This window comes from Dasypus novemcinctus, chromosome 4 (genome assembly GCF_030445035.2).
Source record: "Dasypus novemcinctus isolate mDasNov1 chromosome 4, mDasNov1.1.hap2, whole genome shotgun sequence".
Taxonomy (NCBI): domain Eukaryota; kingdom Metazoa; phylum Chordata; class Mammalia; order Cingulata; family Dasypodidae; genus Dasypus; species Dasypus novemcinctus.
Genome location: NC_080676.1, coordinates 102,019,327 through 102,039,894, shown reverse-complemented (window position 1 = coordinate 102,039,894; position 20,568 = coordinate 102,019,327). Strand labels below are relative to the sequence as shown.

Sequence of the window (20,568 nt, the reverse complement as noted above, 5' to 3'; positions counted from 1 at the left end):
GATAGATCCAAACATAGAATGCTGCCCCCTGTTTAGGAGGTAGGACATGAATTATGCAAAGGGAAAGAGGAATGTTAAGAGGAAAACCAAAATAAAAAATGTCAAAGACAGAAAGTTCAAAGAATGGAAGGATAACAGACAGGGTGAAATTCCACAGAGAGTTTAAGGAGGATGAGAATTGCAAAACCTCTACTAGATTTATCAATTAATTGGTCATTGGTCATTGGTGACCACACAACAAAAGTTTCACTGGAGTGGTACGAATGGGATGGAAGTCAGTGAAAGGGAATAAGGACAGTGTGGGTGATGCACAAGTTAAGAATTTGAGATCAGATAACCCTGAGAAGTTTTTGAATTAAGAAGAGAGATTGAAAGTAACTTGGAAGATATAGCAGGATAAAGAGAAGGTTTTGTTCTAGGGTAGGGAAATCTTGAGCATCTTTGCAAGCAGCAGGTGGGTCATCAGTGGCAATGAAGGGGCAGAAGATATCAAAGAAGGGAGATCACTGGGGAAACAAAGGATGACAGGATATGGAAAGAGATGGAATCATGAGCACTGTCTGGAGTCAGAAATGTGTTCCCTGGAAAGAAACAATAAGAGGAGTAGAGAGCAAGGTAAATTCAGGATGCAGGAAAAGCAAGCTGATGGTGGACAGTTAAATATCCTCAGAATTGTGGAAGTTAAGACAGACTGGAGTAGGTGAAAGAGCCAGGGTATGTAGCCAGTATGCTATTTTTAGGATGCAGGCTGAGTTGAGGGGTACTTGGATTGGAATCATGAGTATACAAGTAGAAGTAGAGACAAAGATACAGATATGGGTCCTCTTCAAAAGTAAGAGCAGAGAATTGGCTGTGGCTCAAGCAGTTGAGCTCCCATCTACGATATGGGAGGCCCTGGGTTCACATCCCGGGGCCTCCTTGTAAAGACAGTCTCACCTACATGCTGCAGAGAGCCACCTGGCCCACAAGCTCTGTGGAGAGCTGACTCAGCAAGGTGACACAACAGAAAAGAGAGACAAGCAAAAACACAGAAGAGTATGCTGTGAATGAACAGAGAGAGCAGACAGCAAGCAAGCCACAAGGGGGGAGAGAAAATAAAGTAAATAAATGCAGACACAGAAGAATGCACAGTGAATGGACACAGAGAACAGACAGCAAGCAAAAAGCCACAAGGGTGGGGGGATAAAAAAAGAAAAGTAAGAGCAATACAACTTGGTGCCTCATAAACTAAAGGAGATGAAAAGTAGAAAAATGACAATGGTTTCAATTTAGGACAAGTGGAAGAATTATTCAAGACTTCAAGAGGAAAAGTATAAGTTTAATTTTGACAGGTTGAGTTTGAGTTAATAGTGAGATGTTAAAGTGAAAATGTTCAATGGACATTACACTGTTTATTCATTCATTCAGAAGATATACACTGAGGGCCTATTTTATACCAGATACTGGTCCTGGGAATTGGAAGATAACTGTGGGCAAGTTCCAGGTGATCCTTGTCTTTACAGAGCTTAAAGTTTACACAGCAAGACAAATAGGTAAAAAAGCATCGGGTTTGAGCAAGTGAAAATCCAGTTATTGAAAAAGGCATGCCTCTTAGAAACTTGAAAAAATAAAAGGGGAACAAAGGCAAGAGCCTTTTCTGGACTGCCACAAAAGAAGAGCCCTTAGTCTGTGTTAGGAGTAAATAAGTACAATATGAAAGTGTTAGAAAATGTAATAATTTCTAAACAAACCATAAAGCTTTAATAAGTTGGCAAAGAAGTGAGAACTAAAGCAATCTTGAAAGCTTTAAGAAATTAGAAACATAGGAAAGAAAAAATTACTGATGGTGAAATAAATTTTGGTTAAAAATATTTTACTCTTCATTTGGGCCAATTTGGAAATCTTTCTTTTGACCTTAGGTGTATTGAGGACACATGTTTACATTATTCTATTCAAAGCCCATTAAGAATAAAAACTGTAAAACAAGCATTTCTATTTACAATGGGAACGCAGGAAAAGATCTGAAACATAGGTGTTCCAAGGCACTATATGGCCCTATGTAAATAGAAACAGAAACATGGACACAAAGGATAAAATAACATTCTGTTAATACTTCCAAGCTTAAACAAAACAAATAAGTATAAACTTACTTGGTGATAGCTTTGAGATAGAAAATGGAGTTATGTTCCAAATTCAAATATAAAGAAAAAAATTTTCCAATAAATGATCTACTTTTTCGTAGGACAGATGAGACCATACAAACCAATATAAAATGTTTTTATCAGCATCTTTACAGAGGGTGAAAATATTACAGTTCAAAGGATTAAAATGATACCCTTTGGTGTTCCTATACAAGCCAAGAGCATTCAGATTCCAACGGTTTTGTAAGAAGATACTCCCGAAGAAACATATCACCTGTATTACTCTTCCAGTTTTAAAGAAGTAATCATACTCTTAAGCTATCATTGCTTATTCTAACCAGTTAGATGAGTCTAAATTCTAAATAACATCTGCATGAACATATGAAAATAAATTTCTCCAAGTTTGCTTTTAATTACACTAATTTAGAACTTTGGTGGATTTTTTTGTGTGCTTATAAAGCCTACAAGTATTTCTAGGTATTTTAAATAAGGACTACTATTTTTTCCTCAAACACAACAAAGACTGTAAATGTAAGGCCCCTCTCCCCCTTTTTATTGTATTAACTAGAGAAAAGAAAATAATAAAATCCATGTGTAATCAAAATGATTCTTTTTAGTTGTTACTGTCAGGTTCTACCAGATTCCTGTTTCTATATAGGATTCCTTGCTTTTCAAACTCAGGTTTGAAAGTTTGCAAGCATCTTGACACATTTTTACTGAATCTCTTAAAGAACTTTTATCAAGGTGTCATTAGTGATTTTGATATTGTTACTTGACATGTATGACTCCATGACAGGAACAGAGTCAGCATGTGTGTGTAAGGGGATAAGGATGAGGGGGTTATGGTCTGGGTAGTCTAGGACTGGGAGTTCAGTATCTGGGCTAAAATCCTGGCTCCACTAGGCCATCTGTTCCTCTACCTTCTCCATAGTCGTTATGGCCTTGTGCTGCCAAACAATGGAAACATCAATCAGTTACTTCATGGAAAGGTCAATAGGACCAAGTGAAATTCAACGAAATGCTTGAGGGCAGGGAATGAAATTATATGCAAATTATGCCAAATGAATTTGCCAGATTACTGATCTTGTCTAAACAAGTAGTCTCAAGGAATTATCAAGCAAGTTGAGTAACTGTTCAAATCTGGCCATGTTTCCTTACAAGAATATCACATTTTTTTCTCTCTCTCCCCTCTTTCTTTCTTTCTAAAATAAGAGACTGAAAAACTGAAAATAAAAAAGAAATTAATCCATTAATGTCTATTTTCTCAGTATTTAGCACCCTGGACCAATCCACCAAAAGCTGGAATGTTAACAAGAAAGCATGGTCTTTCAAGAGTCCATTTTACAAACTTAACATGTTATAGGATTAGTAGTTGGTGAAATAAGGAATATTTCAGATTCTTTGAAACATCTTATTTTTCAAAAACTTTGGTTTTGGCAACATCTTCTACATGCATTTTTCCAAGTATTTGTCCTTCCAGACCATGGAGTTGTTAAGGCCATTTTTTTTTTAAGTCTAGATTTCCTAATCAAAACCATATGAAAGGTATTTTTAAAAAGTTATGAACATTTTTAAAGCCTTTCTTTTTAGATCAATTTAGACAAAAATAAAACATTACGAAGAAAAAGGTAGATATGTCCAAAAAGTATAGGAAAAAATATTCAAAATCATTAGAACAAAGGAAATGCATAATAAAACTGCAATGAGATCCTATTACACTATAATGGCTGTAAGAGACAGGGATCAGTTTTTGGTTTTCACATAAAGGTAATATAAAGCAGGGAGGAAGAAAATATTAATGTAATCTGGCAGCCTACTGCCTCAGTCTCCCACTCCTGGGTTAAGCAGGAACAAAGGAAACCAGCTTAAGCCAGTCCTATAGCCGGTAAAAAGAATACACAAGAAAGAGCTAAGTCAATACCAATTCAGCACTAAATTCCAGACCTTATTTGGAAAAAGGAGCCGGTAAAAGTCAAAATGGTTGGAATGTGATAGGGGAAGCTATTAATCAAAAACTGGGGAACTTGCATGGGAAAGTTAGACTTCTCGAATAGGCTGTAACCTCTGAGTTATCCAACCTGTGGAGAAACAAAGGAAGGGCTTGAGTGCTAGGCTTAGGATATAAATTGTGTCATTTTCCTTTGTTTGGGGCACCAGTCACATTTTCTGGTTGTGCACCCATTCTTGCAAGACTGAGAATAAATTATTTTCTTTTCCACAATTGGGTGAGCCTTATTTTCTTCCAGAAGGAGATTTCTTTCTTACAATGGCTAAAATGAAAAATGCTAAAATCATCAAATATTGGGGAGTATATGGAGCAACCAGAACTCTCTTGTTGTTTGCAGGTGGGTAAATGGAAAAGACAGGTGAAAATAATTAAATGTACATCTTTTCTATGACCTAGGAATTCCACTTCTAGGTATTTTCTAAGAGAAATTAAAATATATATCCACAAGTCTTATGCACAAATGTTTATAGCAATGTGGTAGCTTGAAGTTATGTATCCCAGAAAAACATGTTCTTAGACTTAATTCCAATAGGTGTCCACCCTTGTAAATAGGACCTTTTGATGTGGTTACTTCAGTTAAGGTGTTGCCCAGAATGGGTCTTAATCCTATTATTGGAGTTCTTTATAAGCAAAGCAAAATTCAGACACAGAGAATGAAAGCCATGGAAAGAAGCTGGAAGTCAGCAGAATCCAGAGAAGTCAGGAAAGGCCACCATGTGCACTGCATGTGACAGAAAAGTCAAGCACCAAGGATCACAAGCAGCTAGCCCCAGAACACCACAGCCTTCTGAGAGAAAGGATCACCTGGATGACACTGATTCTGGGCGTCAGTTAACCTCAAAACTAAGTCAATTAATTCTCATTGTTTAAGCTAACCATTGTGCAGTATTTGCTTTAGCAGCCAGGAAACAAAAACAGTTTTCGATACTGAGAATAGAATGATGCTATTACTAATACCCTAAAAGGTAGCAACAGCTTTGGAATTGTGTAATGAGTAGAGACTAGAAGAATTGTGAGGTGCTTGATAGTTCATGACCAGATTGCTTTGAAGAGATTGTTGGTAGAAATATGGACATTAAAAGTACTTCCAAGATTGGCAGCTATGAAAAATACAGAAGACTACAAATGCTGGAGAGGATGTGGAGGAATGGGAACACTCATCCACTGCTGGTGGGAATGCAGAAGGATCCAGCCATTCTAGAGGACAGTTTGGCGGTTTCTCAAAAAACTAGCTATAGATTTGCCATATGACCCAGCAATTCCACTGCAGGGTATATACCCAGCAGAACTGAAAACAAGGACACAAACCGATATATGCACACCAATGTTCACAGCAGCATTGTTCACTATCGCCAAAAGTTGGAATCAACCCAAATGCCCATCAACAGATGAATGGATAAATAAAATGTGGTATATACATATAATGGAATACTACTCAGCTTTAGGAACAAATATACTACAAACACATATGATAACATGGATGAATCTTGAGAACCTTATGTTGAGTGAAGCAACCCAAGCACTGAAGGACAAATACATGACCTCAATGATATGAAATAAGTAAATCAAGCTGCCTCAGAGAGCTAGAGACTGGATGATAGACTTAAAGGAAATTGGGGGGTAGAGGACGGATGCAAGCTGACACCTACATGGGTGAAATCTCTGATAAGCTGGAGGTAAGTATTTGTACAAGGAAGGGATAAAATGGGAGCATAGGGTTACCTTTGGGTGGGGCTTTGTGGGCTTGAGGGGGCCTAGGGATGGGAGGATGGGTAATATTGCCCAAGAAATTAGGGATAGGGTGAGGGAACATATGAACCTAGGAGATTGTCAGGTATGTGGTTGAGAGTATAATGCTGAGAAAAATTTTTCAAAAATATAATAAGGAAGGTTACCTGTTTAAGAAGCTTAAAGGGGATAATCTGACGCAGAACAGGCTCCTAGGGAGTGTGGGAGTGCTCATTTTGCCATAGTGGGTTATATCATTGGATAGAGACCCATATAATGAGAGTGAAGGTATACCCATATCCTGGGAGGACTGATATTCTCAAATAGAGGGAATTGTATCTCTCGAGAGAAATGGTGGCTCCCAATGCATTAGGGCAGTTAAGTATGTCAAACCCTCAACATTGTTGCAAATATCTCTGAACATGGCCCTTCAAGCAATGAAGATTGACTGTCACTGTGGGCCCTAAGCAGAGGGGGAAAGAGGTATTGAATAGGTGGAATCAATGTAACTGTGTGGGCAATAGAAGTGTTCCACGAGATTACACAAGGATGGATATAAGACATGTAAAATTACACCAAAAATATATAGGGGCTGATAGGCTAAAATGTAAATCATAGTGTAAAACATGAGATAACTAAAAATTTAGAAAATTGTATAGCCTAAAATATAAACCACAATGTGAACCCAAATGTTACCTTGTTTGAGAGCTATTGTCTCAATATCTGTATATCAGTTTCAGTAAATATAGTATGAATATGTAAAAAGATTATTGCTATGGAAGGGAAAAGGGTTTTATGTTGAATATGTGGGAGTACTGTATATTGTATATATGAATTACTGTGATCTAAAACTTTTGTGAAGATAAGCTTAATAATTAGGAAAAAAAAGAAAAAGAAAGGACATAGACACTGAGGAAAAGACAGAAGTAGTTGCCTTGCTAATTGCATACAGGGCAACACTTATTGCAGTGATGGAAGGCAAAACATCAAAAAAAAGCTTTTGCATTTTTTAATTTTTTGATATACCAATTTATTTTTACCTTAATTTTTCTAAATTAATATGTATTCTATATCTAACCTTTAAACTCATTGCTATATTCCATTTTACTATTAATGGAACCTGTCAATATATTGGGCTTCATTTTTTGAGAAGTTTTGGATCACAGAGAGGTTCAACAATGGCAGGGGAGGATACTGGTGTGGGATGTTATTGACAGGGGACACATGGTTGGCAGGGAGTTCTACAGGGCATATATCCAGGGTACATAAAAGTGTTTGGATATTTTCTTAGTGGTTACAATTAAAAACAACAACTGAGGGATTGCTGAGTTCCTGGCCAGGGGAGCTCTATGACAGTCCCTAAAGGACCAGCAACAATCTCCCAAGTCCAACAGCAAAGACCAAAAAAGGAGGAAGGTCCAATAATGAACCCTTGATACTAATGACTATGCTTGTGAGCCTGTGTGCCTGAAATAAGAACAAGGCCTAGAGCTGCAGGGTGCCTAAGAGTTACCATCTGAGAGCCTCCATGTTGCTCAAATGTGGCCAGTCTCGAAGCCAACTCAGCATGTAAATTTGTTGCCTCCCCCCAGCATGGGACATGACTCCCGGGGATGAGGCTCCCTGGTGCCGACAGATTACTACCAAGTACCAGCTGATGATGTAACTAGAAAATGACCTTGAATAAAAGGGTCAACTCGGACCAGCAGAATATCTCAGTCTACATATAATACCAGGAGTTAAAAATGCTTTTTGACCTGAATAAAAGGGGGAATTGGAAAGGACAGATGAGTTTGTATGGCTATGAGTCTCCAAAAAGAGCTGGGAGGTTATCAGAGAATTCGCCCTTATGCACACCTCAGCAGAGTCCCAGAAACAGATAAAGTAGATACAACCCCAGGTATTGGTTCTTCTGAGGGCTACAAAGACCCACAGGTTCTATGGTCATGGCAGATGGAGTTCAGTGCCATTTCAGTTGGCCCTTCTTTGGAGTTTGCGTTTCTGTGTGATGGAGCTGGACTCAGATGTGATCTTTGTCCACAAACTTCTGTTACTTTTACCAGTCTGTAGTTGGCACTGAGGGTTAGTATATGCCCCGTGGACCTGAATCTCTGGACTGACCATGTGATAGCCAGGCCCTGAGCCTCAACAGACTTGCAACTCCTACACTCTGGTTTATTGGACTTACCCCATTCAGCTAACAATGAGGTGAAGAAGGTCAACCACCACACCAGGGAGCCAAGAGTGCCTACAACTGAAAGCAGGAGAATTGCATCCAGCATCCATGTGGAATCTAAGCCCCCTCTTGATATAGATGTGGTGTGGACACAACCATTCTAAGATCCAAGGGATAGAGGAATAGAGTATGGATTAGAGTGGACTTACTGATATTCTATTCATGAACTATTGTGATTAGTAAGCAAAGAAAATGTGGCATTGGTGTGGAGAGGGTGGCCATGGTGGCTGCTGGGGGTAGGGAGTGGGAGGAAGAGATGTGATGTGGGGGTATTTTCGGGGGTTGGCATTGTCCTGGGTGGTGCTGCAGGGATAGTTGCCGGACATTGTATATTCTCCCGTGGCCCACTGGGTGGATTGTGGGAGAGTGTGGGCTATGGTGTGGACCATTGACCATGAGGTGCAGCAGTGCTCAGAGATGTATTCACCAAGTGCAATGAATGTCTCATGATGATGGAGGAGGTTGTTGTTATGGGGGGAGGGGTAGGGGTGGGGAATGGGACTTCATGTTTTTTGAATGTAACATTACAAAAATAAAGACAAAAAATAAAAATAAAAATAAAAAGTACTTCCAATGAGGTCTTAGAAGGAAATAGAGAATGTGTTATTGAAAATTGGAGCAAAGACAGTCCTTGTTATAAAGTGGCAAAGAACTTGGAAAAAATATATTCTGAGCTTAGATTAAAAGTGAAACTGAAGCAGGCTAGTTTAGGGAATGGGAAGACAACAGGCAGAAAACCATGACCATGAAACACATGACATGGAATTCCACCTGGAACCCCTGTGAGAATTTTCTTTGATCATCCAGAATCAAGGAAAAGCCCTGGATATTCTCGAGGGGCCTTATCATTAGGTCTCCCACCCCCAGGGGAATTGATAGGTGGGGTAATCAATCAAAACAGCAAACTGGGACTCCTCCCCCAAGCATTAGCAAGTGGGAAGAATAATTAATGTTTTAAAAGAAAGCGTAGGATGGATGAATCTTGAGAACCTTATGTTGAGTGAAGCAACCCAGACATTGAAGGACAAATACTACATGACCTCAATGATATGAAATAAACAAGCTGCCCTAGATAGCAAGAGACTGAACGATAGGCTTACAGGAAATCGGAGGGTGGAGGAAGGATATGAGCCGATGTCTGCAGGGGTGGAATTTAAGACGAGATGGTGGTAAGTATGAACACAAAGAAGAGATAAAAGGGGGGCAAGGGGTTGCCTTTAGTTGGGGCTTTGCGGGTTTGAGGGTGGCTGGGGAGGGACGGATGGGTAACATTGCCCAAAAGTGGGGGGAGGGAGGGGTAGCATACGAACACAGGAGAGGGTCAGGTGTTGGTGGAGGGTAAAATGCCGAGAAAATCATATCAAAATATAATAAAGAGGGTTACCTGTTTAGAATGCTCGGAGGGGAGGGTCTGATGCAGGACGGGCTCCTGGGGAATGTCTAAATGCTCATTCTGCCAGAGTGGGTGACACCATGGGGTAGAAACCCAAGTAGTGAGAGTGGGGGTGGACCCACATCCTGGGGAGGACTAATGCCATCAAATAGAGGGAACTGTATCCCTCGAGAGAAAGGGTGGCTCCCAGGGCATTGGGGCAGTTGAGCAAGTTAGACCCTGAACACTATTCCATCTATCTCTGGAAGTGGCTCCTCAGGAAACGGAGGTTGGCTGTCACTGTGGGCACCAAGGTGGAAGGGAAAATGGACGTTAAATGTGTGGAACCAAAGGAAATGGGGGGTAAGAGAGGAGTTTCTTGAGAGTACACAAGGATGGATATAAAACATGTACTATTACACCATAACATATAGGAGATGACAGACTGATAATGTAAACCATAATGTAAAACATAGGATAACTAAAAATGTAAAGAACTGTGTATCCTAAAGTATGCACCATAATGTAAGCACAGATGTCACCTTGTTAGAAAGCTAATGTCTCAGACTCTGTACATCACTTTAAGTAAATATGATATGAATAGGGCGTAAGAGTATCACTGTGGAAGGGAAAAGGTTTTCTGGTGGATGTGTGGGAGTGCTGTATATTATATATATGCATTGCTGTGGTCTAGGACTCCTGTGAAGAAAAGCTGAATAATTAGGGGGAAAAAAAAAAAAAAGAAAAGAAAAAGATAGGATGTGGAATTTTTTCAAGTCAACATTCTTTATCTAAGTTCTTTATCTATCCTTTAAACCCATCGCTATATGCCATTCCCTAGTAAGGGACCATGACATTATATTGGGCTTCAAATTTCGGGGAGTTCTGGATCACAGAGTGTTTCAACAATGGCAATGGAGGGATACTGGTATGGGATACCAATGACAGGTGATATATGGCTGACAGGGAGCTGTACAGAACATATGTCCAGGGTGCATGGTAATGTTTGGATATACTCATAGTGGCAACAATTAAAAACCACAGCAGGGGGGGTACTGGGTTCCTGGCCAGTGGTGCTCTGTTGTGGTCCCTAGGGGAGCAGCGACAGTCTCCCAGGTACAGCGGCGGGGACCGGGAGGGAGTGAGGGTTCAACAGTGAGCCCCTGATGCTAATGACTATGCTTGTGAGCTGATAAACCTAAAATAAGAACAAGGTCTAGAGCAACATTGTGCCTGGGAATTTCCTCCTGTCAGCCTTCATGTTACTCAAATGTGGCCAGTCTCGAAGCCAAACTCAGCATGTAAATGCAATGACTTCCCCCCAGCGTGGGACATGACAGCCGGGGATGAGCCTCCCTGGCAACGAGGGACCACTACCAACTACCAACTGATGATGCAACTGGAAAATGACCTTATACGGAAGGTTCAATGCGGATCAGCAGAATATCCATGTCTACATAAAATAACATGACTTTAAAATGCTGTTTGACCTAAAGTAAGGGGGAAATGGAAAGGAGAAATGAGTTTATATGGCTACGAGTTTCTAAAAAAGAGTCTGGAGGCTGGCAGAAGGATTGCCCTCATGCACAACTGAGCAGAGTCAGAGAGACAGATAAAGCAGATACAACCCCCAGATATTGGTTCCTTTGAGGGCTAAAGAGACCCATGGGAGTTATGGTCATGGCCGATGGGGTTAACTACCAGAGCAGATGGCCCCTCTTTGGAAATGGTGTTTATGTGTGATGAATCTGGACTCAGATGGGATCTCCCTTCATAAGACTTTCATGCTAATGTGCTGTAGGTGCAGTTAATGTTGGGGTTTAAGATATATTTAGGGGATTTGAATCTCTGGACTGACAATGTGATAGCCAGGTCCTGAGCCTCAACAGACTCCAGCACCTACAATCTGATCTATTGGACTTACCACACTCAGCTAAGATGGAGTTGAAGAAGGACAACCACCACACCATGGAGCCTAGAGTGATTACAACTGAAAATGGGAGGATTGCATCCAGCATTCATGTGGAATCTGAGCCTCCTCTTGACATAGAGGTGCAATGGACACAACCAATCCAATGTCCACATAGAAGAGGTGGCATTGGATTGGGAAAAGTGGACATGGTGGGCGATGGGTATGGGGAAAGGCAGGAAGAGATGAGAGGTGGAGGCGTCTTTGGGACATGGAGCTGCCCTGGATGGTGCTTCAGAGGTAATCACCGGACATTGTAAATCCTCACAGGGCCCACTGGATGGAATGGAGGAGAGTATGGGCCATGATGTGGACCATTGTCTATGAGGTGCAGAGGTGCCCAAAGATGTACTTACCAAATCCAATGGATGTGTCATGATGATGGGAACGAGTGTTGCTGGGGGGGGGGGAGAGGGGGGGGTGGGGGGGGTGGGGTTGAATGGGACCTCACATATATATTTTTAATGTAATATTATTACAAAGTCAATAAAAAAAAAAAAAGAAAGCGTAGGTATAAAATCATCCCTTTTCCCTTCTCTGGACCATCCCTCAAATATATCTGGGAATCTGTAATCTGTCATTTTCTCCCATTCTCTTCTCTTCTCTCATTTCCTTAATAAACTACTGGCCTAACTAAACTGCCATGTTCTCAAATTCTTTATATAACATAACCAAGAATCTTGAAGAAATCCTGCAAGAGAACTTGTAAGCAATGTACTTGGATATTTAGCTGAGATCTGAGCTAAGTGAAGGAGGTAGAGCTTGGCTTCTCCTTGCAGCTTATAGTGAAATGAGAGAGGAAAGGGATAAGCCAATAAATTATTTCTTAAGCGTAATGAAAAACGAAGAGCCAGAAGCAGCCTCTTTCAGGGGCCTTCCTAAACTTCCAGGAGAATAGGGCTCCGTGTGAGGGTTTAACTGAACATGGATCCAGTTCGCCATTTCAGTGGAAGTGAGGATTGGAAATACAGTTATGTAGAAAGGATCTGTGGAAGATTCTGCTGTCTGATGTTTGGACCCCTGTGAACTGTATATAAAGCAGACAAAGTTTTTGTGAAGTTTTTATGAATGGAAGCATTACCAGCCTGGGCTGAAAGAGACAGAGAAGGGACAAATTGAAAGAAGGATTTCCATCTCTCCTTCAGCCACCAGCTAGCTTTGTCTGTGAAACAACGAAAACCTTCATTGAAGTTCCCACCTCGAGGCCTGTCCTACAGAATTCAGACTTGTCCATTCCCACAGTTGAATGAGCTAACTCCTACAATAAATCTCGTAATATTTCCATTATAAATATATCTTGCTAATTCTGTTTCACTGAAGAAATCTGACTAACACAATTTAAAAAAAGAACATAGTTCAGGTGTCAGGACATAGTTCAGGAAAATGAATACGCAAACTCTAGAATATTTGCATATGGAATACTATTCAGGAATGAAAAAAAAGGAATGAACTGTTACTACCTGCAATGTCACAAAATGAACCTCAAGGTATTTTGAAGGAAAGAAGAAAGACACACACAAAAAACATACCATATGATCTCATTTATATGAAATTCTAGAATTGACAAAACTAATCTATGGTGATAGAAATCAAATCAGTTGTTCCTTCTGAAGGAGAGTATTTTCTGTGGTGATGAAAGTGTTCTATTTCTTGATGGAATGTAGGTTACACAGATATATGCATTTGTCATAAGTGGCCAAACTGTATGCTTAAGATCTGTGCATTTTTCTTGGTATAAATTATACCTCATTAAAAATTTCTTATTAAAGGAAGGAATTGAAGAAATATCAAAATTTTAAAAATCACTATTTACTATAAAAAGCCTTTTAAAATAGAATGGCTTGCTTGAAGATAAAAAAAGTGAATGTTTATCCATACATAAATTTCTTAATTGTGAAGCTAATATAGCAAAAATATGATAAGCGAATACTATTTTATAACCAATTTAGAATCATGTTTCAGCATTTAACAGTGCGTAGCACATAGATGGTGCCAAATACATGTGTTGGATAAATGAATGGATAGATGAATGACCATAACTCAATAATAAAGATTTTAAAAATTTTGTTCTTCCAAAGAAGATGGTCATTCACAGCTTCATTTTTGACTCTGCAATTTTCTTCTACCTATATCTCATCCTCGTGGATCTCTCCATTTCTAAACTAGTGGTTCTCCAACATCAGAGTCACCTGGAGGGCTTGCTAAAACAGAATGCTGGGCCCCATCCCCAGAGTTTCTGATTCAGTAGGTCTGGAGTGGGTCCTGAACATTTACATTTTTGACAAGTTCCCAAGTGATGGTGATGGTGATGCTGCCTGGTTCAAGAACCACATTTTGAGAACACGGCTTCAAGCACTTCAATTGTCAGGTCAAGGATGCATCCTTTTCCAATCAGAGAACAACCTTTCCATCTGTTCTCAATCATTCCCACCTGCCTTCAGGCACCTGCTATGAACTGTTATTACATTTATTCCCTTGGCTATTTGTCTTATTCTACCTTGTAATTTGTTATTTTGAAGGGGAAAAAAAAGTGTACTTATATGTGTTTTCTTTTCCAGTAGATGATAATTCCCTCAAGGGTGAACCTGATTTATGTGTCTTTGTTCCCCTCTCACCTAAAACAGACTGTACAGCTAATAGTCTGAAACACATCTGTAAATGCTGCTGCTCCTGATAGTTACAAATCCTTCTAGAACACGTGCAGACACTATTAAAAGCAAGCGCTAACGTTTGCTTAATTACCTGTCATTGGGACAGTGGCTGGGCAGCGTCCAGTCATGGTGCGGATTGATGAGGAAACCCCAGGACAGAAAGACCGAACTTGGCGTCAGAGTGCCAACCACCAGCTGGAGAGGCTTGCGAGAACGTGTTTTACCTATGGAATTAGCATATAGGGTAACGCATAAAGATGGTTAGGCAAGATTATGAAAAGTTTCCCCATTTTTTAAAAAGGAGGTACTAGGGATTGAACCTGGGACCTTGTACATGGAAAGCAAGTGCTCAACCACTGACTTATACCTGTTCCCCTTCTTTTCTTTTTAAATAGTCCATACATATTACTTATTTTTTTTGGATCAAATGAAATACCCAGTTTTAGATTTGTATGTGTATATATATGTGTGTGTATAAATTACATCCAACAATATCTAGTTTTTATTTTCTTGGGGGTTAAGCATGAGTTTGGAAGTCTTGTTATGGCCAGTTAACATTAGAATTATATGTAATTGTATATATGTATATATGTATAACATATATGTTATATATTTCACTATGTATATACACACCATATACATATGCCATAATTAAATATTATATGCTACCACTCACTTCATTTATTCTACAGAAAAAAGTATAATTATTTCCCCTGGAACTATGAACTAATGTAAAATAACTAAAAGGGAAAATCTTACCAACTAGACTATAGGTTATATTTGTATACTTTATGTTTTGTTTTGTTTTTTACCTATTTGGAAGTGTAAAATCTTTGTTGTAATATATTAATAAGCATATTCTTTATAGTGAGTATCTAAACAGAAAAGTAGTCCACATTTTTATTAATTCTGAAAGAACAGGAGTGATATAAGAAGCACAGTTTTTCGATGGGACTAACTGCATTTGGACAATGTAAGAGTGGTGCTGATGAACCACTCTAGTTCTTTTCAAGTATAAAGGGACAAGCATTAGCATTTCTGAAAATATTTGAAACTGCTGGAGTGGGAAGATAGTGAGAAAAAGAGAAGATCCTCGGCCATGGAAACCAACATTGGACCATAAAAAAATCAGGGGAAATAAAATAAAACTCTTAACAGGAGATTATTAAAGCTATGTAAAACTAATACAAAAAATATTCTTTATATTGCCATTAGGCTTTTTTCATTTCATGAGACTATGTATGTAGTGTTGTATGGAAGCACTTGCATTATTTTACTTTAATAGATTGGGAACCTATCAGCAAAATGACTTTTATTAAGGAGAATACCCTTTGCATGAGCATAGGGGAGGTTACCTGAACCAAAGACTCTTGAAAATTCTGCCAGGCTTGTTACTTCCAGTAGATTTAAGTTCTATGAGATGCTATTCCACTCAGAAACACTCTGTGTCCAGAATATTAATAACTGATTGATAGCAAATTGCCTTGTTTTAACCTAGTTGAATATTTTAAGATCTTCAAAATAATTTGAGTTTTTATCTCTTACATGGTTGCAAACATGCATTCATCCATCTTCATAAACTTTTCCAGAACCACATGTGATAGTGGCTCATCGTGCTCATGACTTTAAGGGCCCAATTCTGGCTCCCAAGGAGAGCATATTAGAATCTGCGGGTGAGGGTAGGGGACACACTGTTGTTTGAAAAAGTTCCGAGGTGGTTCCAATAACCCTTTTTGAACACCTAAATTGATTTTTGCCGATCTAATGCAACTATCTCATTTTATGGGTGAATAGGTGAGGTCCAGAGAAATTTTAAGGGTAACCTAAGTCATACCCAGAGCAAGATAAAGATTCAAATCCAGGTCTTCTGAATCTTTGTCTAAGATTCCTTCTCCTATATCCTTGGCTTAGCTCACAATGGGTGAAGATAATGGCACTTAGAAACAAAGATATATTCTTTTACCAAAGGAGCTTAATGTTTATGTGATCAAATGATGATTTGAATGTTAGTATAAAATGATTAAATAATTAAAATTTATGTGGCAGACACAAGTATAAAATTAATGTGAGCTAATTCATTAGTCTTTACATAATTTCTATTGAAGATTATAAAAACAAAATTATGTCCATTGTCTGAAAGGAAAGGTGGGGTATTATATCCTGAGCAGGATGAAACAATTTCCTGAGCTGGTTGTCACAAAGTGAATTCTAATGTCATTATTGTAGAAACCCTGAAATGACATGAAATGAAGTTATATAGAGCTACTAAGGGTAAATACTGCTCTTAACTCTCCTTTTGTGTGTTGTATATATTGGTATCAATGATCTACCTGTTTTAAGACAGTTTTAAAAATTCAGATGAAGCTGGAAACCCATGGAACCATACTCACTCTTTTTGATTTGGATTGTTCAAAACTTTAAAACAAAGTCTTGAAATATTGAGAGTATATTTATTTTAAAACATGGGAAACACTGCCTGACAAATCTCACTAACAAGTTTAAGGTGTGATTGAAAGTTCCTTTGCAATTTGGGGATAATACAAAAGGCTGGGAAAATGAATTTGTACTTTTCTAAATGCCTGACTATTCAATGCTTTTCTTAAAAATAGTAGAAACCAACAGGAGGAGGAGAGGGAATTGTGGCAGATAATTTCTGGCAAACAAGGCTTGGGCCTGATACATCTAGGAGGCAGAACATATTACTGCAAAGATCCCCTTTACTCAGTATTTTTAAGTAGCTGTTTCCTCTCCCCACCCATTTGCTATATTTAAAAAAAATACAGCAAACAAACAAATAAGAAGGCCCCTTTTTTGTCTGTGACTTCCAGTGTACCACAGAAGATGAATGTGATTAGGAAAAAATTATTTGGAGAATGCTGGCATTAAAAAATGAGAAAGAAAAGCAAGACATTATGATGAACTCCACATAGTTATGAAGATATAATATCAGATGGTAAAAGCATTTTTACAGCTTCTGCTGTTCTTTCTGCTGGTTTTTTCTTAGAGCAATAACCCATAAGTCTGGTTATTTATCGGAGAAGAAATTTTAATAGTGAAACTTGATAATATAGGGTTTTTAATCTTTCTTTAGTCATGTAAAAGTATTTCTACTTATTTATTCATTTCACATCTAATTTCCTGTTTCAAGGTTTTCTAGCCCTGGAAGATGGGTGATGTTTTCTATTGTTGCTTTATGAAAGGAGTCCTTTCTTCATGATCGACTATTTAGAAGGGACAGATCAGGAGTTAATAAAACCTAATTTCCAATCTATTTAACACACCTAAATATGAGCTACCCTTCAGCAAAAATTAAATATAAACTTTGCCTTAAAATCTGAAAGTCATAATAGCAGGCTTAAATTCACACATGGCGAAATAGTCAGGCTTATAGGAATGAATTCTGAATGAGCACAGTAAGTGCTCAGCCAGTGTCACAAATGCCACATATGCCTTAAATCTTTTAATACTCATCACAACCCTATTATGCAGCAGAGACCCCAAGACCCTGCAGTTTGCAAGTGGTGAAGCTAGGATAAAATCCCCAGCAGTCTCTACCACCAAACTACAGTAATCTGGATAATCTGTTGATGGAGGGCTTGCTGTGTTTATTATGTCTTCTAAACTACATTCCTAAAGTATCCATCCCCAAGATACTTGGTCTCCATAGGAAGAAAAAAAAAAGGAAAAGTCATGGTTTAAACTTAACAGAAGGAAAAATAAAATTAATGAAAATGACTATACCTGAGCATGATTTCTTTTTACTTGGAGTAGGCGCAGGTCGTACAACAATCAGATATTTAGGCTCTGCATCTGGAAGCAATAACAACATTATCAGTAAAACCATTTGAGAACCAGCCTTTAGGACAGCACAGTCACATCCTGAGTCAGGGTTCTCCTGGTTTAGTCCTAGTACATCATAACACACCACCTGTGTGTGACAGCACCCAGGTGTCTGGAAAGTTAGTACTTCCTTAGACCACTCAATCCATCAAGTTCTTAAAATGAAAATTAAATCCGGATTTTCAAAAGTAAATGGACAGGGATGGGAGACATCTTAGAATCATGCTAGACACAGATTTCATACTGCATTTTCATAAATCCTTTTATCTGAAAAATGATTTTTTAAAAAATCATGTATTCATTCTGATATCCTGCTCATGGGTGGGGAGGCAGCCCAATGCTTCAAAAGCACAGAGGGAAAATCATACTCCCATTAGACTCATGAGTCTCACCTGTTGTAAACTCCAAACAATATTTGCCTTCATGGGAATGCTCAGTCATGGAAATATGAATATTATAATACCTACACCCCTAATTTTTACCCTGTTTTGTAACTTATCAGCCTATTTTCCTATCCAACAAGTTGTTTTTATGAACAACTTTTAAACAAAATCATCCTTTAAGGGTTGGTGTATTTTCACCTAAAATATGCCTATGGAAAATAAAGTTGTTTTTTTTTTTTTAATATTTAGGTTTTAAGCAATAGTGTGTGCTAACTCAATTAGTGGCTGATAATTTATCAAACAATCTTTAGAATTTGATATTTCCAAGTTGAATGGTTGGTTATGAGAACATTAATAAACTAAACACATGTTAGACATACAAAGCAGCATTTTATAAGCAGATCTATTAGATTAATTGATTCATGGGCATTATCCACAATGCTTCTTCAGTAACTTCGGGCTCTGAATTCATTCTGCATAAATTTCATTTGGGTACTCTCGTCAGTTTTCACTCCTTGCTGAGGCAGACCTTTGTGGTTCCATTGTGGGTTTAAATATCTCACGTCTATGAGTTTGTAGTTCGGCATCCTTCTCTGCTCAGCACTGTGCAGAGCTGACCTCACTCTCAGCCAGAGATTACCTGGCAATTTAACTGCTTTTAATGACTTGTGCCTTTGTCTTTCTGAACACCCCCCACAATCCTTTGTGGTATAACCTGTTACAGTAATTACAATTACTGTATAAAGTAAGCCAGGCAAGAAGTTTGCCTGTTTATCCTATAGGAGGTACCTCGGAGATAAAGGAGCATTCATTCTATGTAAGGGTCTCATGTGCTTGAAGGCATTGCTTAGTGGGGCTCATAAAAAGAATTATATAACCAAATTTTATAACCAAATTCCTTAGTAGGAATACAACAACCCTTTGCTCATTTTATTTGGGATAGAGAGTAATACTGGCATGCATTTGTGACTGATTGAATTGTGCCACCCACCCAAAGGTCACACTCAAGTCCTACTCCACTCCTGTGACTGTGAATGCATTGGTAAATAAGCTATTAGAAGAGCCTGTTAGTTAAGATGAGGTCAAATTGGGCTAGCATGGACCCTAATCCAACATGACAAGAGTCCTTATAAGGAGAGAAAATTTGGACAGGCACACAGACAACTGGCACAGGGAGAGCACAAGCCATGTGAGAAAGGCAAAGATTGAATTATGGGTTGCTGCCAAGCTACTGCCAGAACACTACAGAGTTAGAGAAGGCTTGGTCTTGCGACACCTTGATTTTGGACTTCTAGTCTCCAGAACTGTGAGAATAAATTGCTGTTGTTCAAAGCCATCCAGTTTGTGGCACTTTATTACAGCAACCCGTTAACTAAGACCAGTATAAGAAACTGCTGGGTGTGGGGAACGGGAGGAAGAGATGAGATGTGGAGGCGTTTTCGGGACGTGGAGTTGTCCTGGATAGTGCTTCACGGACAATTACGGGACATTATAGATCCCCCCAGGGCCCACTGGATGGAACGTGAGAGAGTCTGGGCTATGATGTGGACCATTGACTATGGGGTGCAGTGATGCTCAGAGATGAACTTACCAGGTGCAATGGATGTGTCATGATGATGGGAGAGAGTGTTGCTGTGGGGGGAGTGGGGGGCGGGGGCGGTGGGGTTGAATGGGACCTCATATTTTTCATAATGTAATTTAAATAAATAAATAATTTTAAAAAAATGAAAATAAAATAACTCAAAAAAAAAAAAAAGAACCATTTATGGAGTGCTTTCTATGTGCAAGCTACTATGCCAAGAACTTTACATTCATAACTTAATTATTCCTGCCTCAATCCTCCCAGATATGTACTATTATCACCCCAATTTATTGCTGAAGTCAGTGAGGCAGTGTTAGTTTCATGAGTGTGCAATCTGCACAGTTACACAAGCCCTTGCTCAGAAGAGCCCCTTATTTGGCTCGATACCCTGCTGTCACCATCTTAAAATGCTTAGTTATATCTTTGAACGTGTGTTTTTCAAGGGAAGTCTGATGGGACAAAGGAATATGCAGAGGAGATCGGTACAATCTACATGTCTGAAGTTCCTTGCTGCCCCACGCATATGTAGCATTTGTTGAGGATTGAATCACGTACCCCATATAAATTATGTTCCTGTGAGTATGAACCTATTTGTAAATAGGACTTTTTGAAAATATTAATAGTTAAGGTGTGGCCAAAAATTTGAATCAGGATAGATCTCAATCTATATTATTGGTGG

General features: G+C 38.8%; 1 protein-coding gene across 50 annotated transcripts in view; it reads right to left on the bottom strand.

The window, feature by feature from the left end:
* The window catches only part of ABI3BP (ABI family member 3 binding protein), a 258,238-nt gene that overhangs the window by 151,361 nt on the left and 86,309 nt on the right, over nt 1–20,568 (bottom strand). For all 50 annotated transcript variants that reach the window (XM_058295957.1, XM_058295933.1, XM_058295935.2 and 47 more), the window contains exons 3-4: nt 17,826–17,894; nt 14,176–14,308 (exon numbers count right to left, since the gene is read on the bottom strand). In XM_058295957.1, the coding sequence (XP_058151940.1) occupies nt 14,176–14,308; nt 17,826–17,894 (202 nt within the window). The remainder of the gene's footprint in view (nt 1–14,175; nt 14,309–17,825; nt 17,895–20,568) is intronic.